Source organism: Hylaeus volcanicus, chromosome 7 (genome assembly GCF_026283585.1).
Source record: "Hylaeus volcanicus isolate JK05 chromosome 7, UHH_iyHylVolc1.0_haploid, whole genome shotgun sequence".
NCBI lineage: Eukaryota > Metazoa > Arthropoda > Insecta > Hymenoptera > Colletidae > Hylaeus > Hylaeus volcanicus.
The window spans coordinates 22088975-22108932 of record NC_071982.1 but is presented as its reverse complement, the minus strand read 5'-3'; the positions used below and the strand labels follow the sequence as shown (position 1 = coordinate 22108932).

At 48.8% G+C, this 19958-nt stretch overlaps 2 protein-coding genes across 3 annotated transcripts in view; one reads left to right on the top strand and one right to left on the bottom strand.

The window, feature by feature from the left end:
- The window catches only part of LOC128879738 (protein grainyhead), a 95036-nt gene that overhangs the window by 63526 nt on the left and 11552 nt on the right, over positions 1-19958 (top strand). For both annotated transcript variants that reach the window (XM_054129158.1, XM_054129159.1), the window contains exons 4-7: positions 4664-5089; positions 15207-15567; positions 15645-16025; positions 19370-19626. In XM_054129158.1, coding sequence (XP_053985133.1) covers positions 4664-5089; positions 15207-15567; positions 15645-16025; positions 19370-19626 — 1425 coding nt within the window. The remainder of the gene's footprint in view (positions 1-4663; positions 5090-15206; positions 15568-15644; positions 16026-19369; positions 19627-19958) is intronic.
- LOC128879742 (zinc finger protein 888-like) overlaps positions 1-19958 on the bottom strand; it is a 143360-nt gene that overhangs the window by 120219 nt on the left and 3183 nt on the right. The gene's annotated exons all lie outside the window — the stretch shown is intronic.

Genomic DNA, 19958 nt, shown 5'->3' with positions numbered 1-19958 from the left:
GTCTCTGGCCTCCGGAATAGTCTAAGAACGAAAACACCGTTTCACGGTATTCTCAAACTATCGTTTGGACAATTTGTCCGAATCTTCGCTTTATCAAGAACGTCCTCCATGTCTCTTGTTCTCGATTTTCCCCTAAGAAAAACGAAAGCAACCCCGTGCTCGTAATAAGTTTGTCAAGCGCATTCGACTTGCTCGCAGAACTTTCACCGGTGTCGAAGCTCGCCAATAAAAATCTTGCTTTCGAGCAAGACAGAGATTAAGAGAGAGAAAGATGGGAAAAGGACAAGATCCAAAAGAGGGTAGAAAGGTGTCAAGCGTTGACTTTGATGGATCGAAGATCCCTGCGCCTCGCCTATCCCCCCCACCCCTTTTTGTTCATCGCGGACCACCGCGTAGCTATGTATTTGTTTTTTCTTTCTCCACGGATAAAACGGCGTGTCTGACAGGTTACTCTCTCACGGTGTATGTTAACGTCCTTTGCAGCGCGCGTGCACTCGATACGCGTGCAGATGCGAGCCTCGCGCGAGATCGAGCAGCAACTATGCAGCTGCAGTTTGGCGCGATGAACGAGAAATCGTATCTATGTGCTGTTTAGAAAATTTTCAACGAATATTAAGAAAATGTCGCGACGTATAATAATTTTTTTAATTTTTTTAATTTTGATTATCGAAGAAACCTCTTTAGGAGATAACGGCAAAGAGTAGGCTAAAAGCGTAAAGTTAATTAATCGACAGCGGTCGGCAGTTTCGAACCGATCGCAAGATTAATAACCTAGGCGTCGATTATGCAAAATACCTGTACACCGGACGCGCGACAGCTATGCGCTCTGTGTTCTCGTTTTCATCCCGCGAATTTTTACGTAGGCAGACACGCGCGAGCAAAGATTTACGGGACCATTGTTCGCTCATTATAGAGAGGAGGAAACGAAGCATTCCGGGATAGGCGCGCGGAAGACTTAATTGCGCGATTAATTGCGCGCGTTTAACGTTCCCATTGAAACTTTTAACTGTCGAGATGATTCTAGGAAGTAGCTGTAGCTCCTTTCAAACAAAGATTGGAAGGTTAAGGTAACTGTAAATTGCTACTACGATTGTACGATTCGTCATTTCATTAGTCGTTTCGAGCGCTACGGTTACGATGCGGGTGACTTCGATGCACGGTAAGAACACTACCGCGGGCTCTTTAACGGGTGATACGAGTATTATCGCTCAATATTTACCTCTGAACTCGATTCGGAGGAGAGCGATAAATCGAACCAATTTCTACGGATCGTTTTATATAATATATTCTAGGATCGTTGGTAATCGTTTAGCGAGAAGGCGAGCTACTTTTCGTGGAAAATATCCTCGGAAATTTATTCACCCTTCGAGCAGCGGTGCAAGCGGCCTCGGAGCATGGAGAAACAGATTTATTTGTAGAATTAGTATGCATACCGCACGGCTGCCGGTCGAGCAAACGACGGGGACGTGTGAGCGAGCAAAGGTGACATTACATCGTGATAGCGATCGGTAAAAAGTATCGCGGGCATTCTTTTCCCTGCTTCTGCCTTATAAATCTTATTAACGCCGCGATCGGACCGACGGATTATGCATCGAGGTTACAAGACAATCGAGGAAGCATTTGAATGGAGAATACGCCCGATCCTTTTGGAACCGATACGCTTCTACGCAAACGCCATTGTGGATGCTGTGGTTTTCCAAGCGCAGCAACGGTAATCCCCTACAATCGTGAAATTGTTATTAACGAAGAGCGTGGTACAAACCAGTTCGGCTTGTAACAATGGCAATGTCGAATGGTTCGAGGATTTGTTGATTTTTGTACAAGTTGCATGTGGGTGAGTTTGATCATTGAAATCTCAAGTACTTTGAACGAACTAATAGTCGTGGAATAGGTATCGAAACGAGATCAAAATTAGCGTGGGTCGAAGCGAAAATTTAATTAAATCAACGATCACGATACTTTTCGACGCGTCGAGTCAAATGTTGCGTTTAAAAAATTGTAAAATTTAAAAAACGCCAAGTACCGAGTTATGGTACAACCCAATAAGAATATCTGTCCGTCGATGGCTCGTTAAACGGGTCTCGTGCAATTACATGGATTAAAAAACAACATTCCTGGATGTTATTAAATCGTGCTGACATAAGGCTGTAATCGTCTTCAATTAAGTTAAACGGCGATAATGGGTTAATAATGTGAACAGTTTCCTTTCCGAACGAAAGGCTGTTTGGCTTTCGTGGAATTGCTCTCGAGTTACTTTAACGATCGACACGTCTATAGATCGTGGCATTCTGTTCGGTGCATTCGACTTCTTTTTCCACCCCATACTTGGTTCACTTTTGTTCGCGATATTGGTAAAAATAACTAAAGAAGAGATACGAAAATGCTAGCCATGCTCGACAGAGGATCGAGTAGAGTCGCTGGGTCAACTGTATGTCCCATTGGAGACGAGCGTGCGCACGAGTGGAGGCGGGTTTATTGAAATGCGCACGAGTTAGCGACGGGGTGGCCTCCGAAGTCGCGTGGACGACACTCCCGCGGAATATTAAACGCGTTTCCCTCTTCGTTTCAAGCAAAGTTTGCGCGTTTCATCTATTCCGATAATTTTAAATTCGAATGTACATCAACATCACCATCGGCGTTTCAAAGGATAAGACGAGCGCGAAAGAAAATATTCGCTGGATGCGAGCAGATGCCCTTAAAGCCAACGTAGACTCCGCAAGAATGACGAAGAGTGTCGCAAAGGGGCAACAAGGACGTGGAACCGTGTATATATACACGTACGAAGATTAATTATTATAAACCCTTGCCTTTTGCCTACAGTCATCAATTTATACTCCTCTCTCGTGCATCCCAATTCCAATCCCAATCCCGATCCCGTGAGTCGCGCACGGAATAAAGGCTCATCCTCTCTAATTTATGCATGTCGAATCAATCTCCCTTTTTCTCCCCCTCTCTCTCGCAGTCTTCGTCCGGCTCTTATCCCTTTTTCTTCCTCTCGTTTCCTTCTCCGACCTCGTCCATCCTTCTTCCCGTTCGTTCGACGCCGGAGTAGTCCTACGTCTTGTTGCTCCTGTTCCTGCACCTGGGCAACCGTCGCCCCTCGGAGTAGAGCCCAGCTACCCCGATAATGAGGGGCCGCGTTATCCTGTGCAAATATTTTCCTCGACGGGTGTTTGCACAGCCACGGCCGTCAGGCCTGGTGACGTCGATCGAACTCGCATATAACGCGAGATTCGATTCGTCTGGAAAGAGCCGAGTATTCTCGTGCGACGATATATATGTATAATGAGTTCATTCGTGATCATCAAAGTGGAGACGTTCGCCGAGGGATGAGCAAACAGAGATCACACGGGGAGAGCAGGCGATCGTGGTCGGAGGTTTCCGTGCGGTATGGTTCGACGGTTCTTCCCATGAATCGAGAATTTCAGTGGCGTAAAGAGAGTACACCAGGCTCCTAATAATCCTTAGAAATTGTTGGCAATGGTCTCGACTAGCTGTATGGGAAGCATCTCTTTCGTGCATCGGTATTTCAAAGACGATATCACCGACGAGGAACGGAAAACAGTGGCACGGCTTTGCCAAGCAAGACAAATTGTAACATAACGACGCTTCGTGAATCGCACGGTGTAATCCGCCGTTTATCAGCGGTTCGTGCGCCGTCTGGACTCTCCCGATGGAGCCGATCCATTCTCGAGTTCGATCGATCCACGATCGTTCTGGCGTCATTCGTCTTGGCTCGTCGAGCGATCGCAGAATCTTGGATGGATACGAGGCTAAAGTCGCATCATCGGTCAGTCGCGTCCGACGAACGTCGGAATGCGTTACGTTAATTTATTCGACGGGATACTTGATACGTTTCAGTCGTCTCGAGCATTTTATCGCAAATAATTTTCATGTAGACATGCCCGTAACGCTAGGTCTGTACCCTTTGCCCTATCGACAAAACTATCGTACGATGAAAAGTCGATAGCATCTGGCTAACGATACCCTGTCCATCAATTTTTCAACTCCCCGTCGTTCCTTGTCGGATGCCACACGCAAATTTCTTCGTCTTTGAATCGTCGTACATCCCTAAAGGCAAACTTCACCGGAAACCAGCGACCAATGACAAATACCCAGATGTCCGTTCAACCAAACACGCTAGAAACGCAACGCACGGGAGTTCTAGAGGCGATTAGATATCGCGACACGGCTGACAATAAATTATCAACGCTGTCGAGCGTGTGTGGCGCGAAGCGAAGCGACCCTCCGTCGCGGTGGGCATTGCTAAATTGAGGAATCATCGGTTGGGACTCGCATGCCGCGATTATCGTTAATTGATAAATTCGACGGTCCCGACGGTAATTTATTCCACGACGCGACGCGACGGTCAGGCATTTCTAACAGTTATTCCGCAGCGAATTCATCGGGCAACCTTCTGGGCAATCAGCGAACGATCGCGCGGACACCAGTTGGTCGAGCGTCGCCAACGTTTGTCCACTGTTTCCCACTGTTTCCGAGGATTCGAAACGTGAGAACGGTTGCCGATGGCAGATATAAATGTTAATTGAATAGCTTAAAATGATCGTTTTATGTTTATAATCGCATTGCTTCGGCTCTGAAATGCTTATTCGCGGCAAAGAGGAGGTATCGTCTAACGAAGAATCGCGTTTGTTACTTTCAGACGACGAAGTCGCGGCGAGGAAGAGACAAACGGCGTGGTCAGCGACGACACCTCGCAGCAGCAACAACAACAAGCAAGCTACGTGTCCGGACAGCGTGATACAGAAGAAGAGGAGGAACTGGGTGCGGAAGAGACGGCTCAGTCCCTGCAGAGCGGCGCCGAAGGCGCCGACCCAGAGGTACACAAGAGGGTTGCTGCGGTGCAGGTGCAGGTGCAGGGTATGGAGGGCGACTGGCGGACCTACTGCGAGCATCCGCTCTCGGTAGCGACCGCGGCCATGCTCAATCTCCAGCAGCAACACCAGGTCTCGGCCGTCGCTAGCCACGGTGACGACCCTGCTGCTTCCTACGTGTACGAGTACTACAAACTGCCGGAAAAGACCGCGGCAGATGTCAAACTACCGCCCACTCATGAACTCTGGTCCACGTGAGTCTGTTTGAATTTGAATATAGTAACGTACGAGATATCATCGACGGTATACAAAGTAGACAACTGTAAATATTTTACGTCTCTCGTAATTATTCCAAAAAGTCCTTTCGCAACGATCGCTTCGATATTCATGAATATTCAGGGCTCGGTGTCAAATCGATTAAAATATTACGTGTCTACGAGTCCTCGACATTTGTTCAACTTATAGTTGTATGAGTAAACTATTTGTACATAAATAAAACGAAAAAAAAAAAACTTGACATGAAACGTGTTAATACGACGATAGGCGTTCGAATTGGCTGAAAGGTTCGCGGGTTCGCCAAGATAGCGCCGCGCGACGACTCGGTGAATCGGGAGGTGCTCGATTAGCGTAGATCGCCAGATAGTCGCGTGTAAACGTCGCTGAAAACACTTTCAACGCAGCCCGACGCTTTATTAACATCCACGTTTCCCCGTATCTCGATTAATAGTCCCCGTGCGCATAATTGAGTACTCGCAGTCAGCATAATTTATCGCGACGCGCCTCGACTCTATGTGAAACAATCGCTGGGACGCCGAGCACCGATTCCACCGTAGAAATTGGTATCGCAACCAGAAATAGGCGAAATAAGGATTCGGTAAAAGTTGCCAATCCGAATTACAATAAATCTTTCTCTAACGCGGTTGCATTCCATGCTTTTTATTTTATTATGGCTGTTCCGGCTCAAAAGACTAAAGTACACTTTTTACCAGACGTAATTACGTTTTCCCCGAGGGTGGCCTGACGTGTACAAACAAACAATGGCGGCCGTTACGATCCTTACGAGGCGTAAATCAAGCCGATCGATCCTCTCTGCCGGTATCTCAATCACGCATCGAACTCGCTTGATCGGCGTGGCGGCTCCCGCGGCCGTATCAAACACGACCGCGCGCTTTTATCGCACCTGGATATCGCGGATCCCCGTGAAGTAGCGCCAGCTCGCCGCGAAATCGACCCCCGTGACGACCCAGACCCATCGTAAATCTCCGTCATTGATCCACGACGCGCACCCTGATCCTCGCGCTCGGCTAATTCGAATTTCATAACCGACGTCAGCTATTCCCACCTCTGGAGCAAAACTGCGGCACCCATGTACTCGAGTACTTTAGTTTATTCATGTTGAAGTTCTCAGACATGGCGCTTGGAACGATAATAGAAAATTCGTCTTTTACTGCTTTATCAAAATCGTAGCGTATTTTACAATTGTATCGTAGTAATAGACTATAGACGTTTCAAGCGTTGTCGTATCCATGTACCAATCGTTGCGCTAATTGCGGGTTCAGCCATTCGTCAGCGTGATCCAATTTGGTTGGCAGTCCAAATAAGGTTACCTTACCCTATATCTGCTTGTGCTAGGTCTTCCGGTCCATTTGCTCGGTTTGCAAACTTGGATGTTTGGTCCGTGAAAGAGAGATAGTCTCCTGGTTTCGTGACACGGGTGCACCCTCTTTATTTTGGGTCTCCTGGAACCGGAATCGAGTGCCCCCCCCCCCCCCCCCCCCCGTTTGGAGCCCGTGGACTAGGACGGGTGAGGACGCTTCTTTGCGATACCACCCCTTCCTAGCGACTTCTAAGGCACCCTTGCCAGGTTTTGATTTATATCGGCCGCTTAGCATATTTTGTAATTTACTGTTGAGAATCCTTAACGTACGGGACCCACCGTCAGGGCCCAGGGCGACGAATAGCGACGCATACTGGCGGAGCAACAGTGGCATCGGGATCACCCGAGTCTCTACGCCGTGGGGAGATGCCGCCCTAATCTTCCCTCGCATCTTCTCCCCTGTCTTTCATCCTTTTTACACGAGCTTCCATCCTCTTGGCTTGGTCTGTTATCCTCGTCGCTCTTGGTTTATCGTCTCCGCTATCTGATCGCCAGTTTCTACTCCCATCTTTGCTCTCGCTCTTACCCGCCAAGCTCCCGCGGGGCTAGCGATAGCATCTCGACAATTTGTACGCCGGTGGATCGTTAAAACTCTCTCTCTCCCGAAGAGGCAGCGGACACGTTGGCTCCAACTCCCGGAGCACGAGCTTAATCCAATTTCATTGTGTCACGGTCGTCCCTGGGGGATCGAAATCGACGCGTGAGACTCGCACGGGGAGGTTTCGCGATAGATTCGAGGGTAGTCGATTTGTTTCCTCTCGAATGACTCGGAGGATTCGAGTTTTTATACTCTTTACCGCGGAGACTACGCGAAACGATACTATCTAGTGACTGTTAATTGAAATTAATATCGAACTAAGTGGTAATAAGTAACTCCATTAAAAACTGGTATTACAGTCAAGAATTATTACCTGGCGTTTCTTTAAGTACGCGATGAATCATTAAAGAAAGTAGAAATAATCTTCCGTCGACTAATCTTCGTCTTTGAGATTCTTGGTCGACCTCGGGAACTCGTTCCTTCTATCATTCTTTGCGTTGACATCGCGATAACCGTGACAGATTTTTCCAAACCCGAAGGAATCTAATTAAATCACACGGCAACAGTAAATTTCCACTTTCACTGATAATCGCTGCAGCATCTACCTCCCAAGACGCAACGATTCCAAGCACGGGCAAAATTCTTCGCTCGGGAAAGGGTCTTCGTCTCCCATAGGTCACGAGCAAACAATTTAAAGACGCCTCCAGTCGAAACCAGCGACGTGCATTCGAGAAACCCCCAAGATATTACGGAATAAACGCGAAGACGTGCGATCCTCGAACCGCCTCTATACCCCTTTTCAGGTATCGCTTACTAATGGCTACGATATACGCCTGCACCGTGAGTACAAGGTCTGGGTTAGGCATATACCGTTGCCGATGTTAAGACGTTAGGATCTCCCAGCGAATTCTCCCGCAAAAGTCGATAATATAAACGCCTGACCGTTAAAATCGTACGTCATCGCGATCCTGCCGTGAACGAGTCGCGAAAAATGCTCGTACGGAAATTCTTCGGCTACCGTGAGACAAATTGCTCGTCTCTTCCCGTGTGCAAACCTGCAAATTTCCTTGCGTCGAAACAAAGTTCGTTCAACTTGGATAGAATTCGAAACATCTTTGAAAAATTGATTTCATTTGAAACATTGGTTAATAAAACATCGCGGAGTGAGCAATTCTGCCGGTGGTTATTTTCTATTCGATTCCATCGCCGCATCAGTTGGAGGAAAATTTCTCAATCGTACGTTCAAACCGAGAGTTGTGGTCATTGGTAATCGTAATCACGCTCGAATTTTTTTATCGCGAGGTGTTTGCAGGAAACCGAGGATCGCGATAAATACACGTATTCTATGGGGCTCCTTAGACCTCGGCGAAGTTTGTAAACTATCCTACGACGCTGCTAACGACAGTCGCAGTTTCCTGTGGTTGCGCAACCCTGAAGACGCGGTTGTAAAATACGTCCGAACGCGGATAGCATCGAGAGTGTTCAAAGGTAGTTTCGACGCTGCGATTTTTTCGAACGCGAATATACGTCCGATCCGATGAACCTGTGGCTCCGTTAAGAATCGGATTGCGAACGAAACGAAATGTGCTTTAAAGGTTCGTATTGTAATTAACGTGGATTTGAATTTTAATTACGCGTATGAAAAGTGCACCAACACTCGTAAATCCCTAACTCGGCCAAAAAATGGCCCGTCGAGAGATGAAACGAAAGCGTCGGCGAACTTGTTACGCGCCGAATATCGTCAAAGATGCGCGTGGAAGATCACACGGCGCGTGTTACCCTTAACGAGCGAAATTATTATTACCTCGGACACGGGATGGTCCCATTAAGAGGCAGAAAGTTTCGCGAATCGGCGAATCTGACCACGATGGTCGGCCAGAAAGACAGATAATTTCAAAGAGAGGGCTGTTACGCTCGAGTCGAGTGTTACTTAAGTCTCGCCATGGGGTTGTAACGTCGCCTGGAATCGGCGTACAGTTTCACAGCAAGCCGCCGCGATAAAGTTGGGTCCAGTGGGCCTCGTGATCGCCACTTTAATCTAAACGCTCGTGCGAACCAGTGATAACTGCGGCTTTCAAACCTGGAGAACACGAGAATTAAAGAAACGAGCGAATTGTGCGTGCTGTTCCGGCCGAGGGATCGTTACGAATAGATTGGCTTTACGAGCAACGGAACACAGGAAGAATTGTACGAATGAAATCAACTGGCAAGTGCGAAGAGGGCTACCTTGATCTACCTACGAATAGCTACCACAGAGTGGATACTCGTATCGATATTGTTGCAACGTTCAGCGTCGCTATTAATGGTTTCTTGCAATCCAGTCGAGTATCACGGGCACGGTTTTTGTCGGTTCTTTCTCCTCGACACGCGATAGCGTATCATTACATCCGAGTTACAGAGTACCAAGGGATGCATTACGTATTGAGAAACGGAATTCGAACCGATCCTTCTCTCGCGGTGGATTTCGTTTCGCCGAGCTTGCGTTTCCTGTCGTTGCTGAACAATTCCCTGAAAGATCATACTTTTCGCTCAGAGTTTCTCAACTACTTCTGAAAAATTAATTCGCAATTTCGTAATAAAGTTGGTCACAAGATCGTTTAAACGAGACCTGTTTCGCCGTGTTCGTTTCCGTGTGAAATACAAAGCGACGGTCGCTTCGCGACGGGAGTTTAAAGGTCGACTTTTAACGAAAGCGATTACGTCCGCGACGACTGGCCGCGGTGTCGCGTTTTATTGCGTTCGCGGGTTATCGTTAGGTGGCGATCTTCCAAAAAAAGAAAACGAATCCCTTGTGCGCGCATATTTAGCGCCACGCGTCTATTTTCAGTAGCACATGAATCATCCGCGATGATTATTGCACGCATCTTCGAAGGTGCGTCACGTGTGATTCACGGTGTGCTTTCCCACGGGATTACCGATTCACTGAAAAGTATCGTTGCCGTTAAAACCAACAAGTTTTTTAGCAGAAGGAAGAGAACTCGGAAACTTCGAGGAAGCGTAGAAATACCAGAAAACTGGTGAACGAGGTGAGCTACCCTTCCCGGTGGACGTCCGGCGTCGTCTTAACTCCTTATTACGCGTTTCGTGGTCGTGCTATCGTTACGCGGAGATCTGTCGACTACGAGGAACCCGGCGTGCCTCTGGTACACGATGGCCTCTGACCCACTTGACGAGGGGGCCTCGTGTCACGTCGTAAAACGAAACGGACCTGAAGAACCAGAATCAAGCCGCGCCGAGACGAGTGGCATGCCCCGTTTTCGCTGTCCACCGGTGCTTTATGCCCGACACGTAACGCGAGCGCGTTCCCCTTTATTTGAATTTATGATCACAAAACGCCGTAAACGTTTCCCGCCATCGCCGCGCCCCTGCTGCTCGCTTAACTTCTAGCACACTCTCGCGCGTTTTCCAACGGCCGCGGCACGGCGGCGCGGCGGCGAGTCGGCGAGTCGGTTTTCATCGAGCAAGTCTAGGTGGAAGACTGCAGCGCGACACGGGGCCCGAAGCCCCGCGTTTTATGGGATCCTAGCGAATCTTGGTCGCTAGGCGTAATTACGAGAGACACTGGAACAACGAAACTGTACGCAGAGATGGTTAACTTCGAGGTGTGAGATCCGAGCGATAAGATCTTGGAGGTTTCGTTCAACTACCGAAGAGGTGAACGGTTTTGAATACGAGAGGGAAAAAGGTCCTTTCCTCTCATCGAGTTGGTCGTTTTTATTTTAGAAGAAAAAAGAAAACGGAGACTTGAACTCCAAAGCCGGTCATGGTCCATAACTTTTTACCTAATAATTGGAGCAAACGACGAGGAAGGCGTACCCTAGGTAACCCTAGAACGACTCCATACCACGCGTGACAGTTCGCGCGGTCTCCTTTTGCGTAACGAGTCTCGAAGGAATGTCCTTTACGATTTCTAATCCAACGCCGCTAGTCCCTCGACCTCTGCGTCTCAATTACCACCGATGCCGCAGAACGACAGCCGTGAACTACCGTTTCGTGTGATTCCGGTTCTCAGGCGTTAAGACGTCCACGCCTTCCCGTTTTGCAACGGATAGTAGTCCAATCCTCCATACCTCGAGCCTGCAGCCCGCTGCGAAAACGCGTCCACTTCCAGATCACGGATCGTGTTTTTGACCTTACGATCTCTACAGCTGGTTCTTCGGGTCCGCTATTGCTAGAGTCGTGTACTCGCAGTCGAGGAGACGACTTCACCGGCCAAAGACCCAAAGACGCGAGTAAAAAGAGAGATCGACAACGTCGCCGCCATATAGCGCGATCGTGACTCTGTGCTAATGAAACTTAGAGTTGGACGGATCGCACGTGGTTGGAATCTTTGCGCAGGCTTATTAAACCAGTTGTCGGTTTCAGGTCGCGGTTTGATAGCACTGCTGCTAATTGGAGTTCCGCGCGCCGTGGAACAATTTAATAAATCAATGCGTCCAAGAGGTGGTTGCGTTCCGGGAATTTTCGTGTCCAGCTACTTTTCGTCCTCGATACATTATTATTCCTAGACCCTACATATGCATAACGCGGCAGGCCGAAGCCCGTAATCTAGATCTAATTAGATTACTCTTGAACGAAACAGACGAACAAAACATCCAACGGTGCCGCCGGATGCGTGTCCGACATAACAAATCCCCCAAAGCTTCCCGAAACACCGTCTTCCCGGAACGACGCAATTTCCCTACCTAAGCGTGCCGCGTCCGCGAAGACGCGAGACGGGAGCAGCGGCGCGGCGTAGAAGCGTCGCAAGCAGAAGTCCAGGCTTGTCCACGCGATACGCATTTAAATTCGCTGGGTGGAACGTCAAAAAACGCGGCCGTACATATGCATACCGTGGACCCAGTGGCACGTGCTGCGCGCACAGGTGACGTGGTGGTTGCGTGCGTGCGTGCGTGCGTGCTCGGTAAAGGCAAAAAGCACGCGTGTATACTCGTATCGCTGGTGGAAAAAGCAGGGAGTAAAACGAAAAAAGAAGACGGCGAAAAAGAAGGAGGTAGAGGCCAGACAATAATGATCAAACGCGTGACCCGGCCCCGGAGCTGGTAGAGCGCCACTCGGTCGGACCTGTCTTTCGAGTCCAACGCCGGCAGGTCCCGCGCACGCACACTCTTCCGCCATCGATTTCCGGTTTGAGAAACGCCGATTCCGGTTTCCAAGCGGGTCCTGCTCGGTACCGCAAGTCGCGTGACCTCTTCGATCTCCGGGCCAACCTAACGATCTCCCGACTCGAACGATAACAACGATAACAAAAGTCGACATAAATAAATTCGGTCGCGAATTAATCGATATTCAAACCGAACGATTAGCGGATGAACTTACAGAGCTACTTGCAAGTTATCTTGGATACCGCACCGCGTGGTTTCCTCTTTTCCACGAACGACGCGTGCGAACGCACGCGCGAACCCGTGAGCTCGTCGTGACCCTCCGCTGACCCGACGACCTCGAGTCTCGCGAGGTGCGTCCGTCTTGTCGTCGATAATGCTGCACCGTAAGCGCGTAATTGCCTGTTTTGCGCATCCACCGACGATGCGCGGGCGCGTTGCGTCTGCTTGGCGTGGCCACAAAGGCATAGCAAAAACGGTCGTGTAACGTTACGTGGAATAATTTGGCTCGTTTGAACAGGAAACGGTCGCAAATTCCTAAATTTCCAACGAATTTCATCGGAGAATAGCCAGTGATGGGTTTGGTAAATACAAAACGCGAATACTTTTCCAACGAATGGTACTTGTGCGAACGACTCGCCGTTAAACGACTCCTCGTTTAATTTGCGATAGACCTTCCATAATTGTTAAAGGCACTCGCGTGTCTGTGTAAACGGGAAAAGTAGCGGCATTATTGTTTTGCTGGAAAGTATTAGCCGCTGTCGAGAATTCCTAACAGGAATCGTCGCGTTTCGATGCGATTATTAAATTCATTATAACGGGTCGTAGTCTTCGTTGGTACCGAGCGAGTCCTTGATTCCAGTCGTCAGAATTTTACAACGATGCTTTGCATTAAACGTAACTCAACTCCCACGATTAAAATGGAAAGGAGGAAATTGAAATGTCACGACGACGGATCCCGTCTGAATTTATTCAGAAAATGTCGTTAATTTTCTTGATGCAGGAAGAGTGGGCGATATCGACATTTTTTAATGTTTCACTTTTAGAGTTTCGATAAACGAGGATTAACCAGGAAGTCTGTTCCATGGTTGTGGCCCACCACTCCGACTTCGTTCCCGTTTTTCTGGGTACGTGGTAGCGTGTTCCTCGTCTGGGAACCGCGGATATCGTGGCAGGCGACGACGACGGGTGCATCTGCCTCGAACGGGCGGCAATAAAATTTTCTGGGCGCGGAAACGCGATTCGTCGAACGGTCGTACGGGAAAGAATCGAGAGGATCGCGGGGTGGCATTATGCGAAGTAGTTAACATGTTATATTTAGCATGATAATACGTATCCACAATACAGGGGACCCTTATAAACTGCCAACGCTCTCGGTGCACACTAGCTCTATCTTTTTCGCTCTCGGCTCGTTCTTTTTTCCACAGTTCCTTTTCTTTCCATTCTTCCCTGCTCTCGTCCTTGCCCGTGTCGTGGCAACCTCCGCCAGGTTCTCCTGTCTCGACGTCCTTTTCTCTCGTTCCTCCTCTGTAGACGGTCCTCGTGTCTCTTTCGTTCTCTTTCTGCCCGGTGAACATCGCCACTGTGGTACCTACCCTACGGTCAGATGCTCCCGTACAATGGCTCTTTTTTTACACTTGATACCTGATCTCACTCGTCTCCAACCCTCTCTCTTCCCTTCTTCGGCCTCTTTCCACCTCGCGAACGGTGTTTTCTGTCTGCTTCGACTCGCTCTTCGAGGCACGGAGATCCTCGAGGAAAAGGGTGACACGAGAGAAGTACCAGCGATGGAGACAGTAGAGGAATGAATTGGAGAGAGAAAGAGAAAGACGTGACACGTCGTCGCCCTCGGCACACTTGTGCTTGAAGAGGTGAGGATAGGAAAAACGACCGGTAGATCTGGGACTTGGCGCGGCGCGGTTGTACTTTCCACGACGGAAAGCTGCACAGTCTGTCATAACCGGAGGCTACGGCTGCCGCGGCCTCATGAATTCGGCTTACGTGAAATGGATCCAAGGGAGACGCCGTATTCGTTCCGCGTTGCTTTAATGCCGTCGCGTGGTAATGCGATGCTAATCCGTGATGTAGGACGAAAGATTCATGGAGATTCCTGAACGCCTCCGGGCATCCAGAAGAGCTGTCCTCGCGAATATTTTGGGAAGAACCTCGCGCGACGATGACATTCGATTGCGGAGTTGAGATAGGCTTAACGATATATCGGCTGCGATTAATTAACGAGCGCAGAGGAATGCCTCGCACTTATCGTTTATATTTAGTAATGATTGGAGAACATTGATATTTATCCGAGGTGTCTTTATCTCGGATTTTTACCGAGAAAATCTGCTGTTGCGAAACACGCGCACGCCATAACGTTATTGATGAGACACATTACGCATTTATTTTCCGTGACGGACCTTGAAAATCTATGAATTAATTATGCTTTTCTTGAATGTTACGCGGCCCGATGATATCGCCGTGGAACGTAAAAACTCGGAGATGACAAATGTACCGCAGAAATCGCACTGTCGATCGATGTCTTAGCTTCGTCATAAACTCTGCGCCTTACGATAAATCGCCCTATTAGTTAGCTAATACGGTATTAACATTATAATTTCCCACAAGGTATAGGATACGAGCGACATTGCGATTGATTTAACGGACAGTTGAAAGTCTATCATTAGCTTATCCGAGCCCGATGAAATTCATATTTTTCAAGAGCCATAACGGTAATTATCTTGGTAGGGCACGGATAAATGACGATGAGTTAGAAATAACATTCTGTTGGATCGAGAAACTAAAATTGGAACGAGACCCAGGAGTCTCGCAAGTTTCGCAAACAGGACGATGCACTGTAAAGGAGGTGTCGTTTCGTCCTTTTTTACTAGGCAAGGATCCCAGTCCCTTTAACGGACAGACCCAGCCAAAGAATGCGCAAATATGCGCAATGGTTCGTTCGCGAGTCGATTCGTCACGCGTACTTAGCATAGTCGATCGATTCCGATTCCGATCCCGAGTTCGAAAGTCGAGCACAAAAGGGCCGCTGCTAAAGGTCGATTCTCCACGGACTGTTGAAGGGGTGTGATGGGCCAGAAGCTGCTGGTGCAGGAGGCGCCTGGCTCCGGTTCCGGTTCGACGAATCGCATGGAAGGCGGCGAAGGCGCCGGAGGAGGGGAACTACACCACTTCCTTCATCAGTACAACCAGCAGTCCCACAGTCCCGGCCAGAGCCTACAGGGTGGCCTTCCGCTTCCGCTTAGCCCGCAATCCCTCAGACACGACGGTTCCTCCAGCGCGGGCATCGCCGGCGTCAAAAGGGAACCCGAGGACCTCAGCTCCTCCCGAGGGGCTCAACAGTCCAACAAAAGGCACAAACAGGCTCAGCCAGACAGTCCTACACCACCGGGAATGTACCATCATCATCAACATCAACTACAGGTGAGCTGACGCCAAATTTCTGCTTCTTCTACCGATTTTTTTTTTTTTTAGAAACTACCAATAAGACAAATTTACAGGTGCAACAGTACGGAAGCCCCTACGACCCCTACACCTCTTGCAGCCCACGATTACAGTCCACGTACACGTCGACGTCGGGAACAGGCGCCGCGAATGCTGGGAACCAGAGTGGACTGCACCAAGAGGCGACGGCGGTCTACGTCACCGGGGACACTCTGCCACCGTTGGCTTCCTCGAGTTCGTCCTCATTGTCGACCACGACCGCTTCGTACACGAGGTACGAGGTTGTGCCAAGCTCTTACGCGACGACACACGCGATACGCTCGTCCTCGAGCAGCAGCAAAGTCCTGACCGTTGATCTTCCCAGCCCTGACTCTGGCATCGGCGCCGACGCTGTCACACCCAGGCAAGATCATCATCCACCCACGGCGCTACATCAGGTTAGTTGAGCGTATACGAGTCCGCGTCAATACCGATCGCCGAGTCTATTTTAAAATAGCCACAGTACTCGTGCAGAACCATCCTCGGCGTTGCGCCCAAACACTTTCCCCGAGGACGTTTCCCCCACCGATCACTTTCCATCGCGTTCATTTCGTGCCCAGACACCGTAAAGATGTTTTGATCGCCTCTAACAAATTAATCGGACAACGCCTACCATTAAGCGTTATCGCGCCCCCATCTCGCTAGATATAACTTCTTCCACGCGCAATAATTTTCTGCGCGCTCTCGTGGAACAGAACTTACACGGCTTGGTAACGACACTAGAGCGTTTTACATAATCAGCAACGCATATCTCTCGGAGATACTGACACATTTATTTATACCTCGACGGAGAATCGTATAATACTTGCCACTTGTTTCGCGAACGCGGTTGCGTCTGCGTTCCGACCACGAAATCTCAAACACGATCCGCGCGGACGCGAAAACAAAGCCCGCGACTCGAAAACGAGCGTAGCTAGGAATCTATTTCCGACGACCGAACCCACAAATTTTCACGTGGAAAATCGCGAAACGTGATTTTTATTGATAGATTTATGTAACGACGGCTGTTAATTATTATCACGCGCAACCTGCAAGAAGTGTCGACGGAATCGGGAACAAAATACCTGACTGTGTAAGTTCTCTGTGATTTCCGTGAATTTAATGTCAAGTTTATAATAACGTCAATCGTTTTAATTATATTTAATAATGTGTTTGGATGGTTTGCGAATGATTGCGTAACGTGTACGTGGACTGTACGAGTTTCGCTAGCAGACGAAAACAAAGGAAAAGAGCTAGATGAAAAGGGGGGTAGCGCATCGTTTGCTCACGGGACGTTTCTCGCGTAATTTTCGCGAGCGTCGAAAGACTTCCACGTGGGACCATTAGCGATTCATCACTCCTACGCGCGATTCGGTTGTCGCGCGTAATCGAGCGCTTCCGGAAACATTAATCGTCCGACGGGGGCAGCGGTTTATTCGCGCGAGTAAGTCATTAGCATTCGCGGTTGACATTACGAATTAGAAAGCACGCGTTCCGTTCTGCTCCGCTTCTTGCAAATGTTGCAAATAAAAGCAGAGACTCGTCCAGCTATCGCGAGTGTAAACGCTCTGCACGAAAACTGATACGTACAACAGTAATTAAAATACGTATATTCGAGTCTCGGTATGCGCGCGCAGGAACGATTTGCCTTTTTCGTTTTCGTTCTTTCCCTCGAGACCGTTTCGCTTGGCGAGGTAATTTCGGATAAACTGGCATGGCGATTGACGACTTCCGCGATTGCTAGCAAACATGTTACACTAGACCAGCGGTTCACAACCATCTTCGTTATTCGATCAAATCGATTAACACGCTAATCGAATGATTTCTTGACTCGTTAACGAGCAATCCTATACGTTTTCGTTATTCGATTAAAAATATTGCAGTCTTGGAATACGATTTCCTCCTCCTTCTATTGTCGTTTATCGCATTTTAATATAAAAGACTTTGCGCACCGCTGCATTAAACGCAGCCTGCTAAGACATGTAATTACGGATTAAATCCTCGACGCGCTCCAACACGTATATCGGGGTGTGTAACATTCGCTACGGGCTAAAGAGATACCGACACGATGCTATTTGATAAGACCATTAGGGGAATCGCCACGATCTCTACCGCGGACACGGAAATTCCACGAGCCAGGAAAGCTCGCACCGATGCAGAAATAAAAAGTAAATCGTTTAGCACGAGCCAAGTGAAATTCGGAAGCGTGGTCGCGTCAATTTCGTAATTATGCTCGTCTTGTTTTGGAATTTTCTCTTTCCGCGATTTCGCAACACTGTGATCTACCACGTACGTTCCTGTGTTAAAATTTAATAACTTTAATGGGAAGTCTCGATCGAATAGGTTCGATCTCCTAAAAACCGACAAATCTCAGCAGCCCGATAATAAATCGTTGCGCGAACGGCGACTCAAGTCTGATAAAAACTCCTATACGTCGATCGTATTGACCGGCGGCTAATGATACGCCAAAGTTTTGTTTCGATCGTTATTGCGCTCGAACTCGATTCGCTCGAGATATCGACTCGCTGCTATGCAAAAACACACGCAGACACGTGTTCGATACACGAGTATGCTCGTGCGCTCGAGTGTCGCGCAAAAGAATGCATAATGGAGAGACATCGAACGAGTGGAAGGGGGTATAAACGATTCCGATCGCGGCGCAATTAGATGAATCGATCGAGAAAAAGCGCGATCGCCGTCGAAGGCATTAAAGCAATTAATCTCGAAGGTGGCGTTCGTGTTTGCGCGCCAAGAATCCCTCGTACCTCGTTTCGTTCGTTTTTTTTCATCGATCTGAATATTCCACCAGGCCGATTAAGCCGAGATCGTTTCTGCATAATTAGAGCTGATTCATCTGATCATTTTTTCATTGATTTTTATTCCACTTTTTTATCGTACACGTAATAATACGGCATAGAAGAGATACAAATACGGAGAAAGTTACATAGAAAAGTTTACTAAAAGTACAGATGCGAAAGACCGGCTAACGGTTAGCGAGGATGAGCCTTACGCCGGAACGGAACAGAAAGGAACCCTCGGACTCGGGTAGTTCGCATAAAGCAGAAACGATCATAGGAACGCGGAAATATTCCTAATCACGGGATCGACGCGGTATTGATTTATCGTGGTACGATAGGGGGATGTACCAGCCATAACGTCGCGATAAAACGAAACGTCGGCGTCGGCGTCGGCGACGCTTCTCTCGGATTCGTTCTCGACTAGGTTCGATGGATGGCTTCCGCGATGCCGTTCGTCAGGCCGAGTAACGAGCTGCGGTAACCGCGCTACATTCGAGGTTTCTTCGAGAGCTTCGCATAAAGACGTACGAGGGAATAAACCGTACGGCAGAGACCGCTTATTAACAAACCACCGCTGGAAGCATGGAAGCACGTGCGGCCAGCCTGGTCAATTTTACGAGACCGCACCGGCCTATTCTATTCTGGCTCCTTGCGCTTTTGTTTCGCGGAAGAAGCTGGCGTTCGCCTCTGACCGCGATACTCCGAGCTCCTGGCGGCTATCTCGGAGTAGTTTTAGTAGTCTGAAAAATTGGAAGCAACCGTCGAGTCCTGGATGTATCGAATCCTTATCGTACCAACGATCCAAAATAATTTAACCGCGGCACGAGTTATATCCCATCGGTTTCAACTTTCTAATATCCGTTAGCGATACAGAGAACCGCCTCGTGCCTAAGGGTTTAGTCTCCAACCGCTAGGATACGGTTAGAATGGAATTAATAACGAAAGTTTGTTTCTTGTTCTCACAGTCCTCGTTCGACTACACGGAACTGTGTCCTGGAGGAACAGCAGCTGGTGCCGCGGTGGTTCTCGAGAGCGGTGCAGTGATACACCACCAACCACTGCAACTTCAACTGCAGCAGGGTCACGCACAAGCGCAAGTGCAACGAGGAGCTCTGGTATCCTCTGCTGCGACCCCCAACCCCAACCCAAATCCGCCGAGATCGCGACCATGGCACGATTTCGGCAGGCAAAACGACGCGGACAAAATCCAAATACCAAAAATGTAAGTAAAGACAGAGATCCTTCCGTAGAGGTCTAGCGAGGACATGGTCGCGTAACCGATAGGCAAGTTATAATAAGGCGCAATCTGAGGTAGGCGACGCCGACGCCGACGGTGCGGCGAATAAAACAAGAGCAAAAGGTTTACAGGCCGTTCACCCGGGCCAAGCTCGGTTATCGGCTCGCACGCACCGCCACCGTCCTGGTTGTTCTCCGTTGGCGATCGGAGTGGCCAAGGAAAAGAAACTGCTGCGAATAGGAAACCATGCTGGTCTCCGACGCGTGTCGTCGCGTAGATAAAGATAATAGCTCGACTAGAACCGGCGGAAAGTACGC